Source organism: Trichomycterus rosablanca, chromosome 22 (assembly GCF_030014385.1).
Source record: "Trichomycterus rosablanca isolate fTriRos1 chromosome 22, fTriRos1.hap1, whole genome shotgun sequence".
NCBI classification, from domain to species: domain Eukaryota; kingdom Metazoa; phylum Chordata; class Actinopteri; order Siluriformes; family Trichomycteridae; genus Trichomycterus; species Trichomycterus rosablanca.
In genome coordinates, this window is record NC_086009.1 from 3,000,005 (window position 1) to 3,027,919 (window position 27,915).

Below are 27,915 nucleotides of genomic sequence, written 5' to 3' on the forward strand. Positions count from 1 at the left end.
TTGTAATTGTGAGACTGTGTTACATAAGCAGTTTGTTTGGTTCTTGATGGATAAGCATAGATGGAATGGTGATGACAATGTTAGTTGTACGCAAAGTGTGCAAACGTGCCCTTTATATCCTAAAATGCCCTTCGTAGACGCCGTCTTGCCAAAAGTCCCATCTGCTACAAAGCACAGCACATGACGAAACCCCTGGCAAACGTCTGGATCAGTTATTCTCAATCAGGAGTGAGAAATAGGGTGAAATGCTAAAGGTAGGATACATTTTCATTATGTGCAAGCATTTTAACTTGACCAAACCCAATCACAAACAATCCAGTACTCAACAAAGCAGGTCTTTAAAAAAAACAAGGGGCGAACATCTGGAAACAATCCTTTTTTTTCATAGATGCTGTAGATACGCTGCTATGGACAGAGAGTGAGAAATGCTAGTGAGATGCACAACATGAACAAAAAAATCTGCTGAAATTCTCTGCCAGTCAGAAACACTCCAGGAGTCTGAGGACGAGAAAAGTCTCTATTCATGCTGAAAGACGAAACAGCCAGGTTTCATTTTCTCCTGCATTTTTGTCATTAAGATGATCCGAAGAGCAGAAATAACACCCGCTGTCCACCCAGAATCTCTCAACCCAGCTCAGGTGAAAAGATGGTTGAAGCGAGAGCAAGATCCTGTAAAAATAAAGCATTTAACGGTAACGGTTCCTCTCCTGGTCCTTCCTTCTCTTTCTTATCCTGTGCGGCTCAGTTCGGTTCAGTCGGCATACAGAATGAACCCAGAGAAAGTGCTGTATTTGTTGTTGTTGCCACCGTGAGCTTTACCTCCGTCCAGTTTGATGTAGATCTCGTCTCCGGCGTCCAGGTGAAGAATCACGCTGTTGGAAGCGTAGTCGTAGTTTTGATCCGCATCCTGAGCTATGGCGCTCGCTTTCACCTGATAGACGTGGCACAGAGAGACACATTAGGAAAGAGTTATATGTTGAATTAGAAATGTTCACATTATTAAACATCTGCTTCCACAGAAGGAATCTTTACAAAAAATGTAGGAACTGTTTTAGGAACTTATATCTTTCTTGTAAAATTAATTAATGTTTATTGATAGTAAATGTTTAGTATATATTTATTAATAAATCTTTTTGTAAGTTGGAAGTAAATTGTAGCAGACGCAAGCTCAAACCAGGCAACACCCACAATTTTTTTAACTGCATTTTAAAGGTCGTTCTACAGCAGCGCTCCCCAACCTTTTTTGCATTACGGACCGGTTTCATATAAGATATGATTTCACGGACCGGCGGGGGTGGGAGGATTTAAAATAGAAGAACTATAGAATGGAAAATCAGTGTGAATCTCAAGCTTTTTCCACTGCAACGAGACGCTGCTCCCACCTAGTGGTGACTGTAGACAATAACATCTGAAAAGTTTTGCAAATTTAATTGCTTTTGAAGAGATTTCTAATCATTTATTCTTTCTGTGCGGCCCGGTAATAAACAACCCACAGAGCGGTACTGGTCTGTGGCCCAGTGGTTGGGGACTACTGTTCCACAGTGTTCCTCTAATTCCTAACACAAAACAACAGCTCAGACTTTACAGAACTTGTATTTAAAATGTTACTATTTAATTCAGTTTCTTTTTGAAGCATTTGAACTTGGAGTTTGACTTGTTGTTGGACATTTTTCAGCATGTGGGTGTAGAAACTTGAAACTAGAATTTATTTACAGTCATTGGAAAAACAAGGGACACATTTCTTTAAATTCTATATTTTTATTTATCAGGGCCTAGATAACAACTGTGTGGTTTAAACTGTATAAAACTAACAAATAATCTCAGGTGACAACAATAAAAACAACAGTAGTCTTTTTAAAAAAGTAATCCAGGTGAAAAAAAAATACCACAGTTATTTATTTATTTATTTATTTATCGATTCATTGTCTGTTTTATCCTGGTCAGGGTCACAATGGGTCAGATTTATTGTTAAAAGGCGGGAAACACCCCAGATAGGTCGCCAGAGCACACACACACACACACACACACACACACACACACACACACACACACACACACACACACACACACACACACACACACACACACACAGGGCAATGTTAGTAACTTCATTTGTCCTGACTGCATGCCTTTGGACTTGTGATAGAATTCCCCCATCTGGTCAGGGAATCGAACCCAGGTCCTTCTTGATGTGAGGCCACAACACTACCCACTGCACCACTGTACAAACTAATACACGACATCTTGAAGGAGAATGTACCCATTTTCCCATGACTGTAACTTTGTAAGCTTTAGAAATTGTGGTTGATGAGTTGTTGATGACCTCAACACTGTTAAACACCTTATTCTGTTAATGCCCATGGTTTTGGAAAGGGATTTCAGACAAGCTCATGGTCAGATATTTACATACATTCAGCCATATGGTGTATCCAAAAATAACTAGGGTCCAGTATGTTCATGTTCATGTCTATTAACCAGCTTAGTGCAGAATATAATCCAGGTAATTTCCTCAAAGCTCATTTAAGCAACATAGAACACATGGTAATGACATTTTAATAATATACACCCATCAATCACAATAGCTTCAACATGCCTTCGACTGGAGCTTTATATTTCACAAGGGATAGATTTGATTCCCCAAGACTCGATAGCTTAAATCCTAAACGCACTCACACAGTAGGAAGGAGATTCCAGGCGACCGGAGGTAGAGGGGCAGCGAGACGAGCGGAGGATTTAAGCATGATCAGATCTAATAATCCTGGATTTGTTTAAGCATTAGATTGCTGCATCAGGAAATTGCCGAGGATTTCTGTAATCTGTTTTGCAAATGAAAGTTTGTGCTACAGAGGGCATGAATACGTACAAGGAGGCAGATGCATCCTTCTAATTCGGAGAAGAAATATAATGGACTTTAAAGTCACTCGGGTGGTATTTTTGTCTTCATGTAAAAGTTTGAATGATCAGTGTGTGCGAGCCAGGCGCCGTCGCGCCCTCAGTTATCGGTCTAATTAAGAGCTGTTTATGAGAAGTTCTCCCACATGCCAGGATGAACTGTGTGGGCTGAGGCGTAAAAAATCAGAACTTCAACTTAATTCGAGTCTGTCCAAATTATGATGTAGTTATAGAGACTCCACAAAAAAAAAAAAAAACCTACATGGCAAAAATACAGTATGTGCTTGTCTCTTTTAATTAGTGGCTTTGTTATAGCCACGCCTAATTCTAACTGGTGCTTTCTAATCTTCACAGACAAACATCTACAGTCCAATTAAAAAATAACTCTCGACACAGCACAAGCGTAGGATGTCACCTTCTCAACTGGAAGTTCTTTTTATTTAACAGCACAGGACTCAAATTAAATAACAAACATCAACACTCACTATTGAATTCCAAACTACGTAACTTTACATTGGAAGATTCATAAATGGACTTCTTGTGGTTAAGTGGCTGCACACAAGCCTAAGACCACCCTGTGTAATCATCAAGTATCATTCACAGTGGAATTAAGCACACTGACATTGGACTGCGGTGAAAAAAACCCCCTGTAAAATTAGTATGGTGGAGGAGGAATAATCCCAAAAGCATATGGACAGCATTTGTGAATATAGGCACAGTCTGAAACAGGTCCCTCTCCTAAATTAATATCATATAATAATTTAATATACAGAGGAACCTCGATTTACCAGACTTCTATTTAACTGATTTCGGATTTAACAGACAAAATTTGGAAAACCGGATGTCCTGTCCAGTTGTTAAAATTTCCCTTGAGAAGCGTATCAAGACCGGTAGTTCAGTAATTGTCAGCTAGATGGCGCACACCTCTCTGTTTACATGAGGGATAGGCTTTGTTTTGCTGGTAGGCTCGCTTTGTTCACTACTTTCCTCAGTGTTTTATGCTTAATTTTTGCAAGTTCTAGTGCTTACTTATGGCTTTGAAAGACAAGAGAACTGCTGTGCTGTGTTTTTGAATATTTTCGCACCCCTGTAAAAAAAACTTACAGTTTCGGACAATCGCGTTTCAGTCCGTTAAATCAAGGTTCCTCTGTAATTGGTTTTATATGTCTGTTAGCAGTTGGTGTGGCTGAAATTCCTGGATCTAATAACTAAAAGGAGGGCCACATACTTTTGTTTATGTAGTGTATGAGCAGGACCTTGAAGATGGACAGATGCATAAATGAATGTAGCCTCCCAAAAAGTTACAGCACAAAAGTGGACCAAATTCATATAAAGTCTTTAAATCTTTAAATGACAAGCTCTCCGAGCACATATGGATGTGATTTTCAGATGTCCGAACAGTTTTGGCTGTGCAACTGTATTTGTTTTGTCTGAGTAAATGGCCAAATTAATTAGCAAGACTCATCATGCCACCTGTCTCATTAGCATAGTGAATTCTGCTTGTCTTGTTTGCTCCAGTGACTGGAGATCACATATTGGCAGGACTGGTTTCCCCACAGGTTGTGCCCATATGGAGGTTCGGATGGCGGTGTGGTGGCCGTGATGCTCCACATATGGAGATGAAATGGAATTAGATGGATGAGACAGACTGCTGTCGTGGCTGGTCAGCTGATTTCCAGGGGTGGAAGCGCTAGCCTGCGTTTAGCAAATCGACAATGAAGATTTAGCACCGTGGTGGTGTTTCATTACTGTTTACAGCATGCCCTTATCGACATCCTCTCAGCGTGGATCACCTATATCACACCAGTGAGCATTAGCAATGCCAAGGGTGCAGCGTGTAGTGGGGATTTTTGAATCTGAACTGAGTGCAATGTGTGGTTATGCAAAACCAAACCACAGAACTTACACACTAAAGAGCCAAAAGTGTTTGGACACCTGACCATGAGCTTGTTGGACATCCCATTTCAAAAACAAATAGTATTTTCTGAGAAATAATAAGTCCTACAGACTTTGAAATATGTCTGTAGGAATTTGTGTTTCATTCCAGAGCTGTTCAGTGGGTCTGAGGTCAGGGCTGAGCTCTTCTTTATGTCCTCATAAAGCTTGCTTTGTGCACAGGGGTACAGTCATGAACTGTTGCCACAAAGTCGGAGGCATCAGATTTCCTTAATATAATTGATTTATTACAGCTGTTGGCAATTATACATTCAATAATAAGAAGGTGTGTCCCAATAATTCTGCCAATATAGTGTACTTAAAAAAAAAATTATAATTCCTTTAAAATCTTGTCTGTCAGTTCTTCCTGTTCAAAATAGTCAACAGCATATAACAAGGCTTTCTGGGTAAGTTCAGCTCAAGTCTACAACCAGGTTTACTTAATCCCCCAACTCACCAAGGGCTTCATCTAACAGACTCCTCCTGAGCTGATTAAGTAATCAAACAGGTCCCTAAATGGCAGCCCAGTGGGAATCAGCCCAGGGAAGTCTACACACAGATAGTTTACATAGTGCTATACACGGCAAAAAAGTGAGGACAGTGCAGGTGGCTTTAACACCGCAGTGATAAAAAACAACATTTCCATATAACCCAGTCAGATATTCTGGGACAAGAACAGCAGACCAAACCAAATAAACAAACGGCCCACCGAGATGAGAAAGAAATTGAAAATGGAGAGGAGGGGCAGGCACAGCTGTCAATTGTTTGAAATCAAATAATTCTGCTCCTTTCCTCATCCGTTTTGTGCTGAAGCAGCGCTCGCCAGAATCGCTCGATATCGATCGGTTTACCGAACGCATCCGCAATAAGAGTGCAGCTCAGTGGGAGCGTCACTGCGGAACATCTTCCACCCTCCATCCTTATTCATGCAGCTTGGTTATAAAGGTTTGAAACTGTTTGAAAAAGTTAAGGCTTACGGATTATCGTCTCATGTCAAAATGTTAAATAAATCCAATAATATTGTGTTGGTCTGAAGGTCAGAACTCAAGACCTTCTCCAAGCTGATTTGCTTGATTTGCTGCACGTATACGCATGTATTCCATTCATAGTATGCACAGTATCCAGTTCTCTGCGGTAGTTCTCCTCAGCACACGCTTGGTGCAGATATTTTAGGTGGAACCTCCCGGGCGTTCGTGGTTGAAGGTCACCTCTGCAGGCGGTGTAACCTGCAGAACACCTGCGAGCGCTGATTAACAGCTTGAAGGTGAGACACGGCAAACATTTCTCATCCTGAGCAGCTGTAATTCCTGCTAATGCTAATAGAATCATGATAATGATAGATAATGATGAGACAAGAACATGATTAGGAACGTGCTAACTGCTGTCTGACATGTCAAAAGCTAGCTGTGTTATCTTACTGTAAATGTGTTTACGGGTTCTAATGTCACACCGTTGTTCATTTCCACTGTTAATTACGAATGATTACGAATTAGTCTTCACCCTGGCATGATAGCAGTTCACATCATAATGAAAAATTCAGGATGTAAATGATCAATGCATTTCGATTAACGTTTGAGAGACTCAACAGTAGGATGATTACCTTCTCAAACTTCTCACACCTTCTCACATACGTTTATGGCCAGGTTGAAAGCCATTCTGCACTGGAGTTAAAGGCCTACGGAAGTCTAACAAACCATTAAATTCCACCTTATCCAGTTTTTTCTGTAAATACATGCCAGATCACTCTCTCTTGCAAGTGCCAACCTGTTTCCACACAATGCTAGGTTGTTTGTATAATGCCCCGACTTCACTAAAATGCTTTTAAAATGTTTACCAGTGTCGGTCTGCTTTTAGCACATATTATCTCAGTAGGTAGAGGGGATTTTGAGCAACAGCATGGGGTCCTGTGGATCTGAGTTTGATCGTCACTTCGGGTCACTGTGTGTGAAGAGTTTTTAGTACTGTGTCTACAGAAAATGTATTTCACAAAATTGATGTACACACCTTTCCAGAAAATAAACCCGGCAAAAATCAATCAAGCATTATATCAAGGCCAATTCCAAGAAGAATGACCAAAAACCTAATGTAGGTGACAAACCAACCTGTGTGAGGCGTGTTTCTTTCTTCATAGGTGTTACCATAAGTTGTCTGTATAATAAGGGGTGATATTAGGTCTAAAAGTTTGAAAACCACTGCTTTAATAAATCCCTGAATTTAACTAGACGCTACAGCAGCACTTTCTCTGGGTTTCTCTGGCTTAGAACAAAAGACTCAATATTATAAAAATAAAGCTTGGGTTTAATGAGTTCTTCCTGACTAGAATATAAAAATAAGATGATAATAAGTGCTACTCGTTTTCCTTAATGAATATCTTCTCATGTTCTCCCTCTGAGCCGTGCTCTTAGTCTCTCTTTCTCCTTTATCTTTTTGTGCCATTTGCCTTGTTTACCCTCGTGATTAAATCTGGTGAGTCTAATATCGATGTGCAAACAAAGGATGCTATTCTGAATCGTAGGTGATGAGCGTCCAGTGCATATTAATATCCAATAATCCACCCTTAGCACACAGAGCCGGGGTGGGAGCCTTATTAGTAGGGGCGCTCCGGCGGCACCCGGGGGAGTGTGTGGGATTTGTAGGCGAAGATTTTGATGAAACCGGTTTCAGTGTTTTTTCTTCTCTCCACTTTTTAATATCAGTCTCTTTTGGGAGCACAGACTGGTACTGGAGCCGGCGTTTGATATCATTAGACGGGTAATTAAAAAGCGATTGGGTGGCTGCTGAAAGCTCAGCTTGTACAGGCTTAACAAAGTCTTCTCATGATTCAGAGAGACGGAGGCCAGTTTTTAGCTGTGATTTCCACTGTAACACAGTTGATTTAATTCTTCACACTGCAGGACAGTTAAAGATAGCCAGGATTAGGATAAACCACTTCAGATAGTGCAAATGACTCATTGCATTAGTAAACATTATTAATTACTATTTGAAATTGATTAACAAAGTGCTTAACTGGAAACACTTTGTATTTAAAGTGAGAGTAAAATTGTAATGTTATACTCAAGTATAAAAGCACATGTGCCTAAATTTACCTAAATATTTGTTATTTAAAGCAATACTCAGATAATTCTACACCAAAACCATGAAACATTTGCTACATATGTTTAGAGTTTTACATTTTGTGTGAATAAATTTACTTTGACAAGTTGGATTATTACAAGTTGCGTAAGAGTGAGATTTTACAGATCAGCCAACCCATTAAAAACACTAACAGGTGAAGTAACATTGTGAATAAGGGTAATATTGCTAATACTACAGCACCTAAATTGTGAAATTGATATTTTAGATGCAGAAAAATGTCAGGATTTGAGCAACTTTAACAACAACACAACACTAGGTTGGTGGCTTTAATGCTGCAGCTAATGGGTGTGAGCTAATGAGCTAATGAGCCTCATGTCTTACCAAGGATAGTAAATATATCTGGAGCTGATTTTATGTAGATCAGAAATGTCACAAGCAGAAATAAGTTGTGTTTTTTATTCAGGTATTTATTACATTTTTGTTTATAAAATATATGTACAGTATATTTATGTTCTTGGGTGAATCATGAACAAAGCAACACAGAACACAAGAAGTGCTAAACAATAAAAACAAAGTTTAGCATTATTGCTATTTTATAAAGCCAAATCCGGGATAAAAGTTTTGATTTGAAAAACTGAGTCTTAAGCGTGTACTTAAAAAATACAACATATTTTCTAAAAAACTGTATTTATAATTGTTCGTACTTTACAGCTTACAGCTCAAATCCCTGTCTCCAATTCCCAACCGTTTTCAGTCCCCGGAGTTTTAGCCTGTTGTCCATGTGTATTTCCCACCCGTTTGTGTTCCGCAAATTAGTAATTAGCTTGATTTTGTTCACCTGTTTTGAGTTTGTTTCCCTATTTAAACCTATTTTGTGTTTAAGTTTTGTGAGAAGTACAACCCCTGGCAAAAATTATGGAATCACCACTCTTGGAAGATGTTCTTTCAATTGTTTAATTTTGTAGAAAAAAAATAAATCACAGACATGCCACAAAACTATCATTTCTCAAACTGTCAACCCTCTGGCATTAAGAAACAATAAAAAAAGAAACAAATATAATTGTTGTGGTCAGTCACAATTGCTTTTTTTTAGATCAAGTAGAGGAAAAAAATATGGAATCACTCAAATCTGAGGAAAAAATTATGGAATCATTAGAAAACACTGCACCATTATTACTTTGTTGCACCACCTCTGGCTTTTATAATGGTTTAAACTCTATGAGGCATGGAGTTAACTAATGACAAACAGTATTCTTCATCAATCTGCCTTCAACTGTCTCTTGCTGTTGCCAGATCAGCTTTGCAGGTTGGAACCTTGTCATTGACCATTTTCTTCAATTTCCACCAGAGATTTTCAAATGGATTGAGATCCGGACTATTTGCAGGCCATGCCATTGACATTATATGTTTTCTTGAAGGAAAGTTTTCACGTCCTTTGCCCTATGGCAAGATGCATTATCATCTTGAAAAATGAAGTCATCATCACCAAACATCCTTTCAACTGATGGAATAAGAAAAGCGTCCAAAATTTCAATGTGGACTTTGGCATTTATTGAAGACCATCTCCCCTGTGCCTTTACCCGACATGCAGGCCCATATCATCAACAACTGTGGAAATTAACATGTTTTCTTTAGGCAGTTATCTTCATAAATTTCATTGGACAGACACCAAACAAAAGTTCCAGCATCATCACCTTGCCCAATGCAGATTCGCGATTCATCACTGAAGATCACTTTTATCCAGTCACCCACAGTCCACGATTGCTTTTCTTTAGCCTACTTTAACCTTGTTCTTTTCTTTTTAGGTGTTAATGATGGCTTTTGTTTGGCTTTTCTGTATGTAAATTCCATTTCTTTTAGGTGATTTCTTACAGTTCAGTCACAGACATTGACTCCACTTTCCGGCCACTTGTTTCTCATTTGTTTTGTTGTGCATTTTCTGTTTTCAAGACATATTGCTTTAAGTTTTCTATCTTGATGCTTTGATGTCTTACTTGGTCTACCAGTATGCTTCCCTTTTACAACCTTCCCATTTTGTTTGTACTTGGTCCAGATTTTAAACACAGTTTACTGGGAACAACCAACATCTTTTGCGACATTCCACAATGATTTATCTTCTTGAAGGAGTTTTATAATCCTCTCATTTGTTTCAACTGACATATCTTGTGTTGGAACCATGATTCATGACAATCTGCTTTGTGCAACAGCTCTCCGAGGTGTAAGCACTCTTTTTAAACTGAAGAATAATTAGCAAATCTAATCTGCTGCAGATGTTTTGTTTTTAAACTGCAAATTACAGAGTGATTCCATAATTTTTTCCTCAGATTTGAGTGATTCCATATTTTTTTCCTCTACTTGATCTAAAAAAAAGCAATTGTGACTGACCACAACTATTATATTTGTTTCTTTTTTTTATTGTTTCTTAATGCCAGAAGGTTGACATTTTGAAAAATGATAGTTTTGTGGCATGTCTGTGATTTATTTTTTTTCTACAAAATTAAACAATTGACGGAACATCTTCCAAGAGTGGTGATTCCATAATTTTTGCCAGGGGTTGTATTAAAGAATGCCACGATTTTGTTAACAAGCCGATCACAAATCTACAGCTTTGTGTTTTGCGGCTGCTTTATTTGTATCTTGATTTTTGCCTTGCTTAATTAAACCTGTTTGTAGATCCTCTGACCACAGCTCTGATCTTCACCACGATTTTGGATTCTGTCTTTGGGTCTTTAGCTTTAAATTTGTATATAGGCTACTTAAATAAACCTGCATTTTCATCCTAAACATGTCTCGGAAAGGCTTTGTACAATAACAAGTGTATGAATTCTTTTGAATAAATCCTTTATTTTCCCTTTACACTTTAATGTAAATTTTTTAAGGTTCTACCTTTATCAACAGCAGATTTTGTTTTTGGATTACAATTTTGGATGAGATCTTTTTTTGTTGTTGTTTCAGTCTTTTGTCCCTAATCTGGCATGGGGATGCATGGCATAATCAACAGCACCAAAGCTGTGGACCCTCCTCAAAGTTGTCTGTGTGAAGTGACTCGACACTCTCTATACAGCAAATTCACTACATTTATTAGGAAAAAACCTGATGCCGTGACAGTTCTGTTCAGCAAGCTGTTTAAGACAGCACTTGGCACCCATTGTGGCATAAAAGCGATAAACTTGGGCATATTGTGCCATTCAACAGCCATGAAAAGAGAAGATGTCTTTAGGTGGGGAATTTTTCAAAGTTGGACGTCTCATTGCAAAACTACGTTGCTTTATTTCCAACACAACTTTATTATGGTCTAGGTTACAGTAAGCCTGGAGTCTATTCTGTTAGGAATAATAACAGTATAAAGTGTTTAAGCTCATTTATTTAGTTACTTACACCTAGATGCAACGTATAGTTGCTAATCTACCTTTGGGTAGACAAGAAAAACCCGAGTAAACCTGCACAGAATTGGGTACAACATGGTAAACTCCTTAAAGACAATAAATTACATGAATTAATTCAGGTGACATTAGCAGCACTAACACTACCTGTCTACTCTGCCACAGATGACACAATATGATTGACTACATTGTTGGAAAGAAATATGTACAAAAATAGTGCATTCCTGAGAAATGTGTAATGCTAGCTCTAATGCAATTCTAATGAGACAATGAGAAATAAGTCTAGCAGTTTGGCCGCTTTAGAATGTCAGACTGACCTTCCAAGCAAACCTAGATCTAAAGGTAGCAGTGGGGAAAAAAACAAATCAGCACGGTAACATTAACAGTACATGAGTGTTTATTGCCCTGTTTACTTGATTAAATTATTCACTGTAGCTATTATGTCTTTTACATATGTTTTAATTTTACGTTATTGTTACAATTTTTATTCCAATTCTTCAGACACACATGGGGTTCAAATAAACCCCAGTGGTGTTTTGGCAGTTTCATTGTCTTGCTAAAAGACAAACCTTCTTCTATTTTTACTTTCTGGCAGAGAGGAGCGGCTTTTTCTCCTAAGACTCTGACCAGACTTCAGTTCATGGCGCTGAAAAGCATTCCCGTAACATAATGCCACCATCATCATATTTTATTTGTTTATGATCTGGCCAATGAGCCTTTATTACTAAAGTTCCTTTTTTGTCATTATAATATACTGTATATTATATACCATACCGACAGACCTCCCAAAGAGGTTGACTATTTTTTTTTGTGTGGCTCATCCGAACTTTTTATGATCTCAATCAGGTTTGAACCTCTGATAAGCTGCAGTGTGAAAAGAACTGAAATCCTCAACCATCCACATCTATCAACCACAGAGAAAAATCAAGAAGGAAAGCTCTTGTTTGTCCTGGCAGATGCGTATGAGGATATTTTTCAGTCTGAGTGCTGGATGGAGGGTTCCTTTAAGTATTAGTTTGGGATGCAGCTCATGAGTTGGTGTTCAGATGTAATTATGGCTGGCGTACACTTTAATTTAACTGCTCAGCTCCGTAAGGTGGGATAAATTGCTATGAGGTGAGTAAATAGTCAACACGGAGCTATTGCCCGGCCAGAGAAATAGAAAGCCGTGTGAGCACCGACTGACCAGATGCAACCATAGATGTCCAGTACTGAGTGTCTGGAAGTTTTGACTTACAGTGTATATCATGTTTTGGAATGTGAGAGCAAACCTGAGTTACCTAAGAAAAGGTACCAGTGGTGAACAAAACTTCGTAGAAGGTTTTCTGGAGCCACGTTGCTGCAGGGCGCCTAAGAGCTTTTACAAGAACTTTATTTCATCAGAAATCCTTGTTCGATCAGTTCTGTAGCGTACGCTGTCCACGCTTATGAATTTTCCTAAAGCTTAACAGCTTGAGGATGAAGAATTAAAGCGTCGTCCGAGCTCTTTCGAGTACAGATTTAGTGCGCTGGGCGCGTGTGTTTAACGATTGGTGTAAGTAGTCTCAGATTGATGGAGTGGACTCTGTTGCTTTGAGCAGCGTAATGAGGAGAGCAGCAGTTCTGGCCTTCAGGGTAACAGAGAGAGAGAGAGAATGATGAGAGAGAACGATGAGAGTGAATGACGAGAGAGAGAGTTTTGCATTAGCATGATTTTTTTATGAATTGGCCTATTCATTACCTACTGCTGGTTCGGGAGCTTTTATCATTTAAAGGCGCATGTTTATCTTTAGAGGTAAATTAGGTGCTAAATACTCGTAGACGTCCAGACCGACAGCCTGTGTGTGTTTATGTGTTTTCGGGGAATTATGTGGAGGGTTAATGTGAGAAATCACTGAAGGGTCAAGAACTTTGTGGCAGCTACATTTTATGGTTTAATTTTTAAGACTGATGATTTATTCTTGATAACGTATGAAATCTGGAACAATTGCTAGTAGGACCATTTTGTCCAGCATTGGTGCTGTGACCTTACCATCGCTCTTTTGACTGAATGTGCACAAATTCTGATAGACGCATTTCGAAATCTTGTGGAAAAACTTAGAGAAGTGAAGGCTGTTACCATTACAAAGGAGGAAACCAAAGTAGCACGATCATGAAGCAGTATCTCAGATGCGACAACCCAGTGCTGATTTTATGTATTTGACTTAATGAGGCAAGTAAAGCAATTCCAAGTGATGTAAAGCACACCACAGTTGAACTCTGGAGTAATAAACAACATTTAATCAAACTATTTTGTACAATTCCTTCAGATCCCAAGCTTTACCTCATGACCACTGTTTCATTGTTATCTGTCCATGTTTGACATACACTATCATGACTTTTGATTATAGTGCAGGTCTAGTAATCAATCAGTCTTTTGTTTACCCCACTACTGTCAGATATTTACCATTGGGGCCCTTGAACAGGGCTCTTACATTTAATTGCTTGTATTGTATTCAGGCACAATTGGAAGTTCCTTTTAGTAAAAGTGTCAAAAATGTAAACGTTAGCGCAGACAAATGGATACGAATACGTCCGAGGCTGTTAAGTGGACGTGGGTTCGTGATAAGAGGAATATTGTGAAAATAAATGTGATTGTGTTCGTTATACAGAGAGACGCGTCATGACTCAGCCAACAACAAATCAGTCAGGCAAAAGAGCCTGTTTTAGCACACTGTAACACACATACACACACACACATGAATGTAGTGGTGCTATCACCTCCCCGTAGCTGCTGTTTGACTGATGTGTGTGTTTGAACAGCGTAGCCGAAGCTGTGCTCTTAAATAAATACAGATTTTCTGCACGGCCCTCACGCTCTGCCACACGGACAGCTCCGACACGCCTGGCATTTGTCCGGCGTGGGCGAGTCTGTCGCTAATAACCCTACAACACCTAATTAGAGTGGGTCTAATGTTCCACTCCACCTAGTGACAAATGCAACGTCCAATTAGACATCAGCTCTGGCCGAAGGTCGCGCCCTGCTGCCTCACAGGCTGATCAGAGGACAGACACACTGACAGAGCTCTAAATAATCTGTTATTAATGATACTTCTGTCTCCCTTTATCTGTCACTTACGCTTTAATTAATGACCTGTTCAGTTTCAAAACCAATCTAACAAACTTCGCACACTCTCCTCTGAAAAACATGCCAGCCTGCCAAGTACACACTGATAATGCCAGTTTATTTTACCAGCGTGATCCCGGGTGGCCTTGTTTTTTTTTTTTTTATTCACTCCACTTACAAGTAACCAAATGTGATTTTTAATTAAACAGTGATTCTAAAACTTGTTCATCCAATTTCATATGATGTTCGAAATGTATGATTGCAAAAGTATATAGACACTAGACCAAATGCCGTGGACATCTTACTCCATAGGGCATTAATATGCAGTTTCCCCTCTTTATCCTCTTATTTTGGGCTCTCTAGCAAGACATTTTACAAGATTTAGGAATGTTTCTGAAGGGATTTGTGTCTATTAGGTTAAAGGAGCATTTGTTTGACCAGACGCCGATTTATAACACGAAATCCTGGCTCACTATTGACATTTCAATTTATTCCAAAAGGGTTTGGTGCTTTGGAATCAAGGCTTTGTGTCAGACACTAAGGTTCCTTAATTTGGGGACTCACTTTGAGCATGGGACACATTCATACCAGAACAGGAGAAGTTGGAAGCATGTAATGAATTTTATACACTAAATAATGAATAAATAATTAGAAGCGGTGACTACATACTTTTGGCTATACTGTGTATGTATCACAGTGGGGAAAAACAGTCATCAGGTGTACTGATGATGAGCAAATAATTTATATAGAAGAGCCATTTTTCCCCATTTGGCTGCTCCTGTATTTAGGGGTCACCACAATGGATCCGGTCCACGTACCAGACTTGAAGCAACCCTCCTATTTCTTTCTGGGCTTGGGACCAGCAGTGAGAGTGCACTGTTTTGAGTTCCATAAAAACATGGTTTCGTTTGTTAGGTTTGGTGTGGAGAAACTCAAGTGGCCTGTATTGAGCCCAGACCTCCATGAAATGGAACATCGATTGTGACTTGACCTTTCAAGTCCTGTTCTGACTAAATGGGCACAAATTCACTCAGACCAACAGTCCAAAATCCTGCAGAAAGCTTTCCCAGAGAGGTGAAGGCTGGTACTAAACATACATTTTTATGTCTATGGTTTTAAAATTGGACGTCCCACAAGCTGATGGTCAGGTGTCTACATATTTTGAGCCATGTAGTGTACAGTGTGTATACAGTCAGCTCCAGAGTCCACATTACAAATACTGTAGCCCATTCCCAATTCATATGTGCTCTGTACCCATGATGTCCTGTTTTTCCAGTATAATGTACATAACAGATACAAGTAACTGGATAAAGTAGACAAACGTCTAAAATGCCTGAGTCCACTGTAAAGGTAGTAATATACATAGCTAAGAAAAAACAGTTCTGTATTAAAATAGTACAATATATTTTACTGCAGGACTCTGAGGAGGATGGTTATAGAGGCAAAACTTCCTCAGAAAAATCTATAAGTTATGAATTTTTAGAAGATGGAGGTGCTTTAGGGTTACCAGGTCAAAAAGCAGAATTGTCAATAATTCAGACACTTCAGAGTGAAAGGGTTTTTTTTTATGGCTTCTTTTACTAAAGGTTACATCTCTCTTATATTTTGTGTAATATGAAACTAACTAACACCAAAGACATTTCATAATTACCTTTTTATTTCTCTTTATGGAGGATGCTAGCAACTCAGGAGCTTACAGTACACAAAAGGACTCTGGGCACACACCTCGTTACAAAAAGTAGCACAGAAGAGAAATAGAAAGGGATTGTGTTGCTATGATGAGATGAGACCATGCGCCTGCAGGAGCCAATTCACCCGAGACAGAGTCTGGGCGCATTCAGCTTTAATGAAGTCCAAACAGGCTTTGCGAGGATTAATGGCAATATTACCAGAAGGAACAGGAGGACGGCTGCCAACACCGCCTGGCTCACGTTCAAGGTTTTTAATTATGATTAAGCAGCGTTCCTGGCACAGTACGAGCATCTGCACTCGCACCTTTGTCTTTTTCACACACTTTCTGTCTGCTTTACTGCATTCTCTCCAACTCAGAAATGAATTCGCTTTTCCGTCCTGATTTGTCGCCTTGACTTTGCTAAAAAAAAATGTAGTAAAAAAAAAGGAAAGGAGTCGAGGATCTGGTGAGGCGAGAGGAAGACGGCTGACAGTTCGAGCCGGAGAATATCTGGCATGGAGAGAAAACTGTTCACAAATAAGCAGGGGTGAAAGCGGCGAGTTTGGGAAGAGGGTAACGCGGATTGGAAATAGATGAATAGCGAAGCCCAAAGCCTCCAGCATGTGGGTGCTCTCTCTCTCTCTCTCTAAGTGTGTGTGTGTGTGTGTGGAGAGATTTATAAAGTATCCTTAAGTCAATAAAATCATTAGATTTACTGGGATTTAATCCACAAAGCATGCACAGGATCTCTAAAGTCTCAGCCTTAAGCTCTTAAAGACGTTTTAACAAGCTTTTTTAATTAAGCACAGTGTAAATTATACTCAAGCACTGATTTACAATGAGGGACGACAAGCGTTCAACAACTCTGCCACTGGAAAAACGAAGAAAATAAAAGATAGAACGTGTAGCGATCAGGATGAAACAAAGTAAACGAAACACACGGAAATAAAACAGCTTTACATGTACGGCATTTAGCAGACATATTTATCCAAAGCGACTTACACTATACAGTCTGAGCAATTGAGGATACAACAGTTGCAACCTGGCAGTGGTGGGGTTTGAACCAGTGACCTTCTGCTTAATAGTCAAGTACCTTAACCACTAGGCTACAACAAGAACCAAAACACACACCTTTAACATCCCTGTCAGAACAACTGGTTCGATCATCCACAAATGACAGAAATCATCAGGTGATGCTCAGAAATCATCAGATGATGCTCTCAGATAATGAGAAGCAACACAAGCAGAAAAACCAGCAGTCACTCAACATGATTGCAGGATGTCTCGAAAGCAGCAGGAACAACATTCTTATATAAAGAACAATAAGCTACTGTGTTACTTATTTTCTATGTATATCTGTAACTATTTAACTATTTTTATATATTGTATTATTATTATTGTAACATCATTTACATTGTCAGCATTTAGCAGATGCTTTTATCCAAAGCGACTTACAGCACTGTGACAGTATATTATCTAAGCAATTGAGGGTTAAGGGCCTTGCTCAAGGACCCAAAAGTGGCAACCTGACAGTGGTGGGGCTTGAACCAGCGACCTTTTGGTTATTAGTCCAGCTCCTTAACCACTAGGCTACAGCTGCCCTCATCAGTTTAAGTTCGATATCAAACAGTGTCACATCTTGGTACTGTGGGAGGAACTCCACACGGGGAGAACATGCAAACTTCAGACAAAAAGGACCCAGACCTCTCAACTGGGAATCAAACCCTGGACCTTCTCGCTGTGAGGCGACAGTGCTACCCACCGTGCCACCCTGACAAAAGGTGTCTGCATGGCTTGTTCCCATTGAATCTTCATCAGCTGGAAACTCAAACCATTATGCCAAAAGGTGCTGCTGTGAGTAGTTGGCCTGTGAAAAGTTTGGCAGGTTCTTCTGCTTGGGTTTTCTCCGGGTACACAGAAGGTGAAGAGGCTACTTAAGTTGTCACTAGGTGTGAGCATGTGTGTTCCTCTGATCTGTGACCTGTGCTTTTGGGTGTCAGAGCCCCCTGCAACCCTGATCAGGATAAATAATGAATAAATAATTATTAAAAGTGTGTGTGTGTGGGCAAGCACATTGAAGAACTGTTGCCACTATATCTGATTCCTGAATGATGCCACCCCTGTACCCGTACCAATTTCTCTCTCTCGTTCACACACACACACACACACACACACACACACACACACACACACACCTCCGATTTGATCTGCGCAGCTTGTTTAATTAGTCAGGCGGTAACCACTTTAAAAAGATTAGCCGGCTCTCGGGGGGGCTTCATCTAGCGGGCATGTTTAAGTGTCTATGAGACAGATCTCAGGGGAGCGACAGGCACTTCCTCCGCCAGAAGCAGCTTTATAACAGCATATGTTCTTGTTCTCAGAACACGGTTCCTCCTTTCTGTCGTAAAAACAGCAGATTACAGAGAATCGAGCCAAACGAGTGTTTGCACTGACTCTGCTCTTCTTTAATGTCTCAGTTTTTGGCAGGACGACTCGGCCGCAGTGAGAACAAAGCCATAGAAGTTTTCTGATGCTGTAAAGTCGGTGCCGAGTGTCCGGGGTGGAGAGAGTGATGAATATAGTTAAGCTAATTGATTAAACTGGTATTTAACAGAATGCGTTGCTATAAAAGAGCTCTGGCAATTAGTGCTCGGTAATGGAAGATTTTAAAGCAGTGCAAGGCAACTAACAGAGTTCCATTGATAGCAAGTAAATTGATTTAATGTTTAAAAGGTAGCAGAGAGAATAAGTACTGAGTACTGAACTGAAGGTGCAGGAACCCAATATAGTGGCTCAGTGGGTAGCACTGTCACCTCACAGCAAGAAGGTCCTGGGTTCGATTCCTAGGTGGAGAAGTCTGGGTCCTTTCTGTCTGGAGTTTGCATGTTCTCCCCGTGTCTGTGTGGGTTTCCTCCGGGAACTCCGGTTTCCTCCCACAGTCCAAAGATGTGCAAGCGAGGTGAATTGAAGTTACGAAATTGTCCATGACTGTGTTGTGTACTACTTAGGGGTTCAAGCTCAGCCTGATTGGCCTGATGGTGGCGCTATAGCATGTTAATACAAAGTAGTACAAAGTAATATGTCTGCTTTTCCTGACCTTCATGCTATAAATGTCTGTCCTAAAACATTGTATGGGTTTATTCCACTATTTTTTTTATTTTGTAGGTGGTTGATATTGATTGCTTTATTTATTATTAAACACGGATGAAAAAGAAGACGTCACCATTCTTCTTATTATTATTATTAATAACTTTTTTGCCCAAGCTGGCGGTTAAAAAAACACGTCATTGATTAAAAGTCAGTCCACACAAACAGGCTGGTAAAAACGAGTAGACTATGCATTCCATATTGCCTTTACATCAGTGGATAAAGGGCTCATTTAGATATCGCCATTCTCTACATTACTGCTTTTAAATTATACAACAACAACGATTCACGAGCTGTGTTGTTTAGTCGCAGGTTTCATTCAGTCCAGCAGGGATCGTGTGTCTCTTTTGTCCGTCCCACCACGCCCCCTCTTTCTCTGTGGTCTTTAATGAGTGCCAGTGCTTTTGACAGTGACATTTACTTTGTGGAAATCTGACAGCTTCCTCTGAGAGAGCTCAGCTGGACTCTTCAGTCCTCAAATATCGCTCGTCTGGCTAACGTCCCCGCTTGTTTAACTGGGTACATCCACTATATAAGTTTATAGGCAAAAATATGAGGACAGCTGATCCTAGGCTTGTTGGGGATCTAGAGCTTCTTCTTATGTAGACAGGCTTTCCTATTTGGTGTGTTGCTGTGAATATTTGTGCTGATTCAGTTATAAGAGGTTATAAGAAGCCAGAACACACAGCACACACATCCACTGTCACGGTCCATCTGAGATAAAGTTGGGGCCCAGATCTCAACAGTATTTCTTTTTTTTCCCCTCTAATCTTGTTGTATCCAATTACCCTGATTCCATTATGCTTTACCTCCACCGATACAACCCTCCACTGCTGACATATGAGCTTCGCAACTGAGACATGCCCTCTCCAACACGAGAGCAGTACGACTGCCTCTTTTTCACCTGCATGAGGCGAGTTCATATGCCGACCAGCCTTGTGTACGGAAAGCCACACCCTGTTCAGCATTATTCACCAAATCAGCCAACAGAGGTCGTAATTGCACCAGTTATGAGGAGTGCTGCGCCACCTGAGCGGCCTTCAACAGTATTTCTAAAAGAAGAAAGAATTGATGTACGACTTTTTGTTTGCGTAACAGAATTTCATGCTGCATGTCTTGATGTAGTGGTGGACTGTGATAAATGACAACAGTAGTCCTGAGCCAGTGTTATGCATTGCCATCCCAGGTTCACACATATTCAACAGAGGTTTCTGACCTTGCTTTGCAAGGACTGGGATTTCTCTGGATTCTCTGAATCCTTCCACAATATTATGTATGGTAGATGGCAAAAGACCTAAAATATTTTTAATCTTGCATCAGGAAATGTTTTTTTTTACTGAGCCTTTGGTGGATACTTCTTTTATACCCAATAATGATACTTATTCACGAGCTTATTTTTTTTATTTATTTTTTTATTTATTTTTTTATTTATTTTTTTATTTATTTATGTATTTTCTCCCATTTCTCCTAATTTAGCGTAGTCAGTTTGTCTGGTGCATATAAGGTGGGTATACTGCTGCTCACGCCTCCTCCAACTCGTGTGCAGCCTATTTTTACCCATGCATTCAGCACAGGTGCCTCTCTATCTGCTAATTAGGGTCCTTACACAGTGTTTGAAGACCCCATCCATATAGTCCGGACATCCCGCCCTAGCAGAAACGTGTCTACTTCAGGTACTGCCAATTATGCCCAACCGGTGGCAACGGCGAGTTTCGAACCCAGGTGTTCAGAATCTCGGCGCTGGTGTGCTGGCGGAACATCACACACTTATTGGTGTATCTTGAATATTCTATAAGCTTTTTACTCTTATCATCACCATCATATTCAAAATGTGTTTATAATTACAAAATACAATTAATTTGATCAGCCAAAACATTGGAAATCTTTTCTTTTGTACTTCTGTCAGTTTAATAAAGGTTTAAGAGAACAAACAAATCACAGATACTTCTTTATATTGCCTTTTAGAAAATGGCTCAACTTTTTTTAAACTGGGGTTTGATGCAGATCCACTAATGTATTGCGAATAATGCAGGCTAAATAGATTTGGATAACAAGTCGGATTAAAATCTGATTCATTTTGCAGAACTGCTGTAGGTACAACAACTAGTTCTGTTTAACACAGAGTGCTGATTCAACACTGAGAGTTTATTCAGACTGGAGGATTTTGTCTACGGTGCAGTTATCCCAGGTTCTGGAGGATTTCTCTATTTTAAAACCACCGTCCTTTATCATAAATGTGCTATTCAGTAATTTCTGATCTTTGTTCTCTGGGAGATTTGGTCTTTTCTGGTAAGCACAGCTCACAGGCGCTGCGGGCAGCATGTGCCACCCGGCACACGCTGTTCTGCATTAACCCAGAACCGGCCCACGAAAGATCTTTCAAATGCCACTTACTTACAAAAAGACTTTTAATTAACTTGTATGCTTCCTTTTATAGAGCGACGTACCCACAGAGAGCCGTTCCAGTCCAAAACCAACACACCTGATCCAGCTAATCATCTCCACAGTCAATCACATGATCTGCTAATCAGCAAATCTGTTCAAAATTAATGATTGAAGTGGATTAAGTGTGCTGGAGTTAGGCTGGAAATTAACTTTACTCATAGGTACATCTCCAGAAATGCTGTTTAAACCTGGGGTGTGGTTGAAAGTTTAGAATCTGCACTAGATAAATGCTTGGTTTCCGTTTGCCCTGGCACCTGCAAAAACTATATGTGATTTAATGGGCAATATATGTAAATATACTGATATTTTCAGAATATAAATAATGAGAAGGAAAGCAGTAGGGAAGAAGCCTCCTGGCTGGCACTAGGCAGGACATCAGTCAAGTATTTAATACAGAAAAAAAATGTAGGCGTGGCAGAAGAACATTCTAGCACACCAAGTTTGAATTTCCAGCCCTGGAGTGTATTACTGCATTGTGCCCAGAGATTCCCAGTAAACATCCCTGACCAGATTATAATAGTGGTACACAGAAGGTGAAGAGGTTACTTAAACTGTCTCTAGGTGCTCTGTGGCCAGTGCTTATGGGCAGTGTCAGAGCCCTCTGCGACCCTGATCAGGATAAAACGGCTTGAAATAATAAAAAAATGATAAAAACTGTTTCCACTTTATATCTGATCCCTGAATGATGCCACGCCTGTACCCACACCAGTTTAGTGTATTACTGCATTGTGTCTGGGCGGTACAGTGGCTTAGTGGGTAGCACTGTCGCCTCACAGCAAGAAGGTCCTGGGTTCGATCCCCAGACGGGGTGGTTCGGGTCCTTTCTGTGTGGAGTTTGCATGTTCTCCCCGTGTCTGCGTGGGTTTCCTCTGGGAGCTCCGGTTTCCTTCCACAGTCCAAAAACATGCTGTCAGGTTAATTGAAGACACTGAATTGCCCTATAGGTGTGTGTATGTGTGTGTGTGTGGACTGGCGTCCTGTCCAGGGTGTTACTGTGTGCCTTGCGCCCATTGAAAAGCTGGGATAGGCTCCAGTACCCTTCCGCGACCCTAATTGGATAAGTGGTTAAAAAAATTAATGCATGAATAAATGCATTGTGTCCAGTGATTCCCAGTAAACGGGACTCACCACATCCCTGACCAGACTGTAATAGTGGTAAAATATGAAAATGAAATGGAATATATGGGTTTTGTATTTAGAAACACTACATATTTATGTAAAAATCTGTAATGTTATGTATATATATATATATATATATTAGGGCTGTCGAAGTTAACGCGATAATAACGCATTAACGCGATTTCAATTTAACGCGATTAAAAATAATAGTGCCGTTAACGCAAATTCTAGTTAATGTTGAGACTTGACTGGTAGAACTACAACGCTCGGTTACATTATGTTAACATTATGTTAAAACAAACGTTTTAATGTCGGACTTGCCACCGTTTTTCATTTGCGGTTTGTTAGCATAATGTAACCGAGCGTTGTAGTGATGCACTTATAAAGAAATAAATACACGCTATATTCACAAGTTGTCGGGAGCAGAACACTTTTATTAACTTATTCTGTTAAGGTACCAAATACCGGAAAGCTGAGTCAAGCACGTTAGTCCATGAACTATGGAAGCCCCAAAGGGTCAAAACACACTCACTTCGTGTAGAAACGGCCATCAAACCATTGTCACAATACAACCACAGAAAAGTCTGTTACAATAACTACGCCTTATCCCACCTAAAGCACCGCTGATCTACAATGTTTGCTGATGGAGAAATTCTAAACTACAATCTGACATTTACTGCCTAGTATGTGAGTGAATAAAACTCCCTTACAGTTTTCTCTTGTCCCAGCAGTTTTTAACATAAGTACATTTAGCATAAAATGTGTTCACCATTTTAATTGTAACATTTCACATAAAAATCCTTGTTTTCTATAACATTTACACAGATTTTTTTTAATGCGATTAATCGCGATTAACTATATGAAATTCTGAGATTAATCGCGATTAAAAATTGTAATCGTTTGACAGCCCTAATATATATACATAACATTACAGATTTTTACATAAATATGTAGTGTTTCTAAATACAAAACCCAGACCAATTATATTAAACCCAGATCTGTTTATGATATTTTTATTTTTATTTCTATACCCTGCAAGTTAAAAATAAAACACTATGTATGTGTATTTCCTTATAAGGTAAAAGAGAAAGACTGACCATTCCTAGATCCTTTAGGCAAAGTCTTATTGCATCATTTCCTCTAAAATGCAGAATGAATTTTTTATGTGTTTTACTATTGTAAAGAAAACCACACCGTGTGTGTGTGTGTGTGTGTGTGTGTGTGTTTCCCATGACTTATATATTGGAGTGTGTCATGTATTTTTAGATCTATACTGTTTGGATCCAGAGTAAATCTATAATGCATCTGATACTTTAATAACTTGTACTTGTGCAGATTTCTCATGGGTTACTGCTATTAAAAAGCTGCTGTTAGTTTTAATCCATTATAAATATTGGGCTTGCAGTGGACACTTGGAGTGAAACACCTGAATGTGTGCTGCCCTAAAACACTGAAACCAATTCTTTCTTAATCACACTTTTTTTTTTTATCTGCTTAGCACAATGTGATTACGAGTAGCAGTGAATCAAGTACGACCCTGACCAGAATTCATTTGTTCATTGATTAGGATTTTAACGTCATGTTTTACACACTTTGGTTACATTCATGACAGCACCGGTAGTTACTGGTTACACAAGATTCATCAGTTCACAAGTTTAATGTCAAACACAGTCATGGATAATTTTGTATTTCCAATTCACCTCACTTGCACGTCTTTGGACTGTGGGAGGAAACCGGAGCTCCCGGAGGAAACCCACACAGACACGGAGAGGACGTGCAAACTCCACACAGAAATGACCCGGACCGCCACGCCTGGGGATTGAACCCAGGACCTTCTTGCTGTGAGGCGACAGTGCTACCCACCAAGCCACCGTGCCGCCCCACTAACCAGAATAAAAACAGTATTTTGCACACCTACAGCATGTGAAAGCCAACAGTGCCTGTACTGTACTGTAAAATCAATTAAATCTTATTGATAAATAAACTGAGTAAAATAATGATTCGGTTACACACGCACGTTATGATTACACTTCTAAACTCGAAATCATAATTCTACACAGCGTTGAACACTAGGAGAGAGAAACCACACAGAGAGGCATGGCACGCTGACGGCGACGGGAGTTACGCGTGTTTTATAAGTGATAATTACATTTTCCTAAAGAATTAAACTATATTTAGTGCTGTTCTTTTGTTAATTGTCACTTGTATTATCGTGAGAAAAGCTTGTAGAAGAAGCAAATGCAGCCAATTTAAGTGCATTTTATTACACATGGATAAATGCTGGATTCTAGATGACTTCTCTAGGGTGCAAAATGATGCCTAATATATTAGATTCATGCAAGTCGCTTTGAACCCCAGTCTTTATGCTTATAACACACATAAAGTGTGCTTTCTTTTCTTTCTTTTTTTTAATAGCAAGAAGGCCTTGGGTTCGATTCCCCGGGTCCTTTCTGTGTGGACTTTGCATGTTCTCTCTGCGTCTCCGTGGGTTTCCCTCAGGGTGCTCTGGTTTCCTCCCACAAGTCCAACCACATGCAGTCAGGTTAACTGGACGGACTAGAAATTACATTAAGTGTGTGTGTGTGTTTTCTAACTTTCTCCCACCGCGACCCTGTCCAGGATAAAGCGGTGGTCAAACAATGAATAGATGAAAACTGATATCAAGTCAATCTGGCAACCCGACGCACGTTCAACGTAAATCAGCGTTCTATGTAAACAAAGCATTAATCAGCCTAGAAATCCCAGTGGTTTGGTCTCTGATTTAATTTTGGCATATTCTCCCTACACCCACGTAATTTTCCTTAGGAACCACCTGCAAAAACATGCAGACGGTAGACTGAGACTGCGAGTAGTTTTATAATTAAGAATGCATTACTGTCTTGCACCCAGTGTTTCATTCAGGGTGGCATCCAGGGACCCTGACCAGGACAAAGCAGCTAGTAAAAATAAATGATGAATGAACTTTAGATCCGCCTACAGGTTGTACTTAATACTGCACTGATTTATATTTACAATTTCCTCGTAATACTGTAGTTTAGGACATATTACAGCCAGAAGGGGTGGCACACTGACACAGCTGGTAGAGTAGGTGCCGCACAGAAACATGGTCCTGAGGACCTTGGTTTGATCCTCACCTCCAGATACTACATGTAAAGTGTCTTGTATGTGCCCTGACCAACTGTGAGTCTGACCAGGATTAAATCAACATATCAAGATTAATCCAGATGTTGTGTACTATATTAGGATTTTTATTTCTAATTGGGTGCTTTGCTAAAAAAGTAGAACTATTACAATTCTTATTTATTTGTTTTATTGTGTATTATGTTTAAATATTAACATTTGTAAAATGTATTAACTACTCATTAGTAATTTAAAAGTGGATATGCAGTTCAATCTGGCAACCTGTCGTACATTATGTAAAAATGGCATCATCGGTCACTCGTTCATTTCAACTAACTTTCACCCTGTTCAATGTTGCCAAACCATCGCAGCAGCCAATCAGCTTACTATTACTTGTGGGAGAGTACAACAAAGTACCTAAAAGATACCTGTTGGGAGAACATGCTAAACCCTAAACTGACAGAAACCAGAGGTAAAGATAAAACCAAGGTTTCTGTAAACCGGTGTTGCAGTGCACCCACGCTACCCGCTGTTGCCACCATCAAGCCGGTCATCATTAATCATTTCTAATTTAGATGCATTTGTATTTGGATGCATGTTTTCATAATTAAATTAAGAGAGAATAAACGGAAAACGAGGGATCAGAATGGATAAATTAATCTGGCAACCCAGCATACACCCTTTCTGGATGCAAAAATAAACTTCAAACTGTATATTAACCCATAGTTACTCATTCATTCATTCATTCATTCAGGAACCACTTCATCCTGCTTAGATCCACAGTGGGTTCCTGAGCCACTGCAGGGCATCATACCCACACCCACTGGGGAAATCATGCCAAACTTCTTCAAAACAGAAGCGACAGGTTTAATGCAAGCTCTCCAGGATCCAACATCCCCCACCGAAAATGACAAATCCATTCCATTAGAACGAGATGTAGGACCATGGAGCTGTGCAACATCCACACTACCAACCTGCCGCCCTCATTCATCACAATTAACCACCTTGTCCTCGTCAGGGTAATAGTGGGTCTGAAGCTTTCTGCAGAAACGCCACCCATGCCTCTCTCACTTACTCACTTATTTACACTCACATCTAGGGATACTTTACAGTAGCCAATCCACCAACCAGTATGTTTTTAGACAAACCAGTGACCCAGAGCACTCAATATAAATGCATGTGAGATGAATAGTTCATGCCGACCTCCAAAGAGGGGTAACTGGAGACCAGGATAAAACCTGAGTGCTGGGAGCTGCGCAGTACTAACACTACCTGTGGTACCTGTGCCGCTCTCTTTTAGTCCAGCTGACCATACACTGGTACTAAAGGTGCAACACGCAAAAGGATGCTGACAAAAATACCAAGAAAAGGATAAATTTTATTTTAAATTTAAATTTAAATTAAATTTGCAGGTAAGGTCTCACCTGTCCGTTCTTGCAGAGGTCGGCCCACATGCTGGTTCCATCTCCTCCCCGCATCAGCACATGGTATATAAAGAAGTAGGTGCCAGGCACGCTGCAAATGAACTTTCCCGATGCACCATCGTAATTGTTGCCTAAGTTGGTGACGACGTCGTCGAACTTGAGGATCTCGTAGCCCTCGTGCGGGTTCTTGAGTCCGGCGTAGAAGGCGACCCGCGGCTGCGTGTTATAAGTCACCGTGCTGATAGCTCCGTTAATGCTGTTCTTCCCGCGGTCCCCTCTTTCCCCTCGATCCCCCGGGGGCCCCATCGGACCCGGGGGGCCTGGCTCTCCAGGCGGCCCCGGAGGTCCGGTTTTGCCCGGCCGTCCCGGCTTCCCCTGCGGCCCCTGGACGAGCGTAGAGGGCGGAGGAGGCGCGTCGGAGCCCGTCGTCCCGGTCGTGGCGACCTTTCCCATGTACGGATCGCACACCATGTGACACGCGCCCAGCATCTCGTAGTGGCCGGGATCGGTTCCCACCGAGCTCACCAGCACCGGGATGAGTACCACCAGCACCAAGAGCAGCATGACGCCCACGGCTGCCGCCGCCAGGCTCTTCCTGCCCAGGCCGAGGCGCGGGAG

At 40.3% G+C, this 27,915-nt stretch overlaps 1 protein-coding gene across 1 annotated transcript; it reads right to left on the reverse strand.

Moving 5' to 3' along the window:
* Positions 1-751: 751 nt before the first annotated feature.
* LOC134336200 (C1q-related factor) lies at positions 752-27,915 on the reverse strand. The gene is made up of 2 exons (XM_063018908.1): positions 27,298-27,915; positions 752-931 (listed from the first exon to the last, which is right to left on the reverse strand). The coding sequence occupies exons 1-2, from the start codon at positions 27,859-27,861 to the stop codon at positions 752-754; spliced, it is 744 nt and encodes a 247-aa protein (XP_062874978.1). The 5' UTR covers positions 27,862-27,915.

Coding starts and splice junctions, on each gene's coding strand:
- LOC134336200 (XM_063018908.1), bottom strand. CDS start 27,861: ATGCTGCTCTTGGTGCTGGTGGTACTCATCCCGGTGCTGGTGAGCTCG. Junction 932..27,297: donor ACCTCTGCAAGAACGGACAG/GTGAGACCTTAC, acceptor CACGTCTATCAG/GTGAAAGCGAGCGCCATAGC.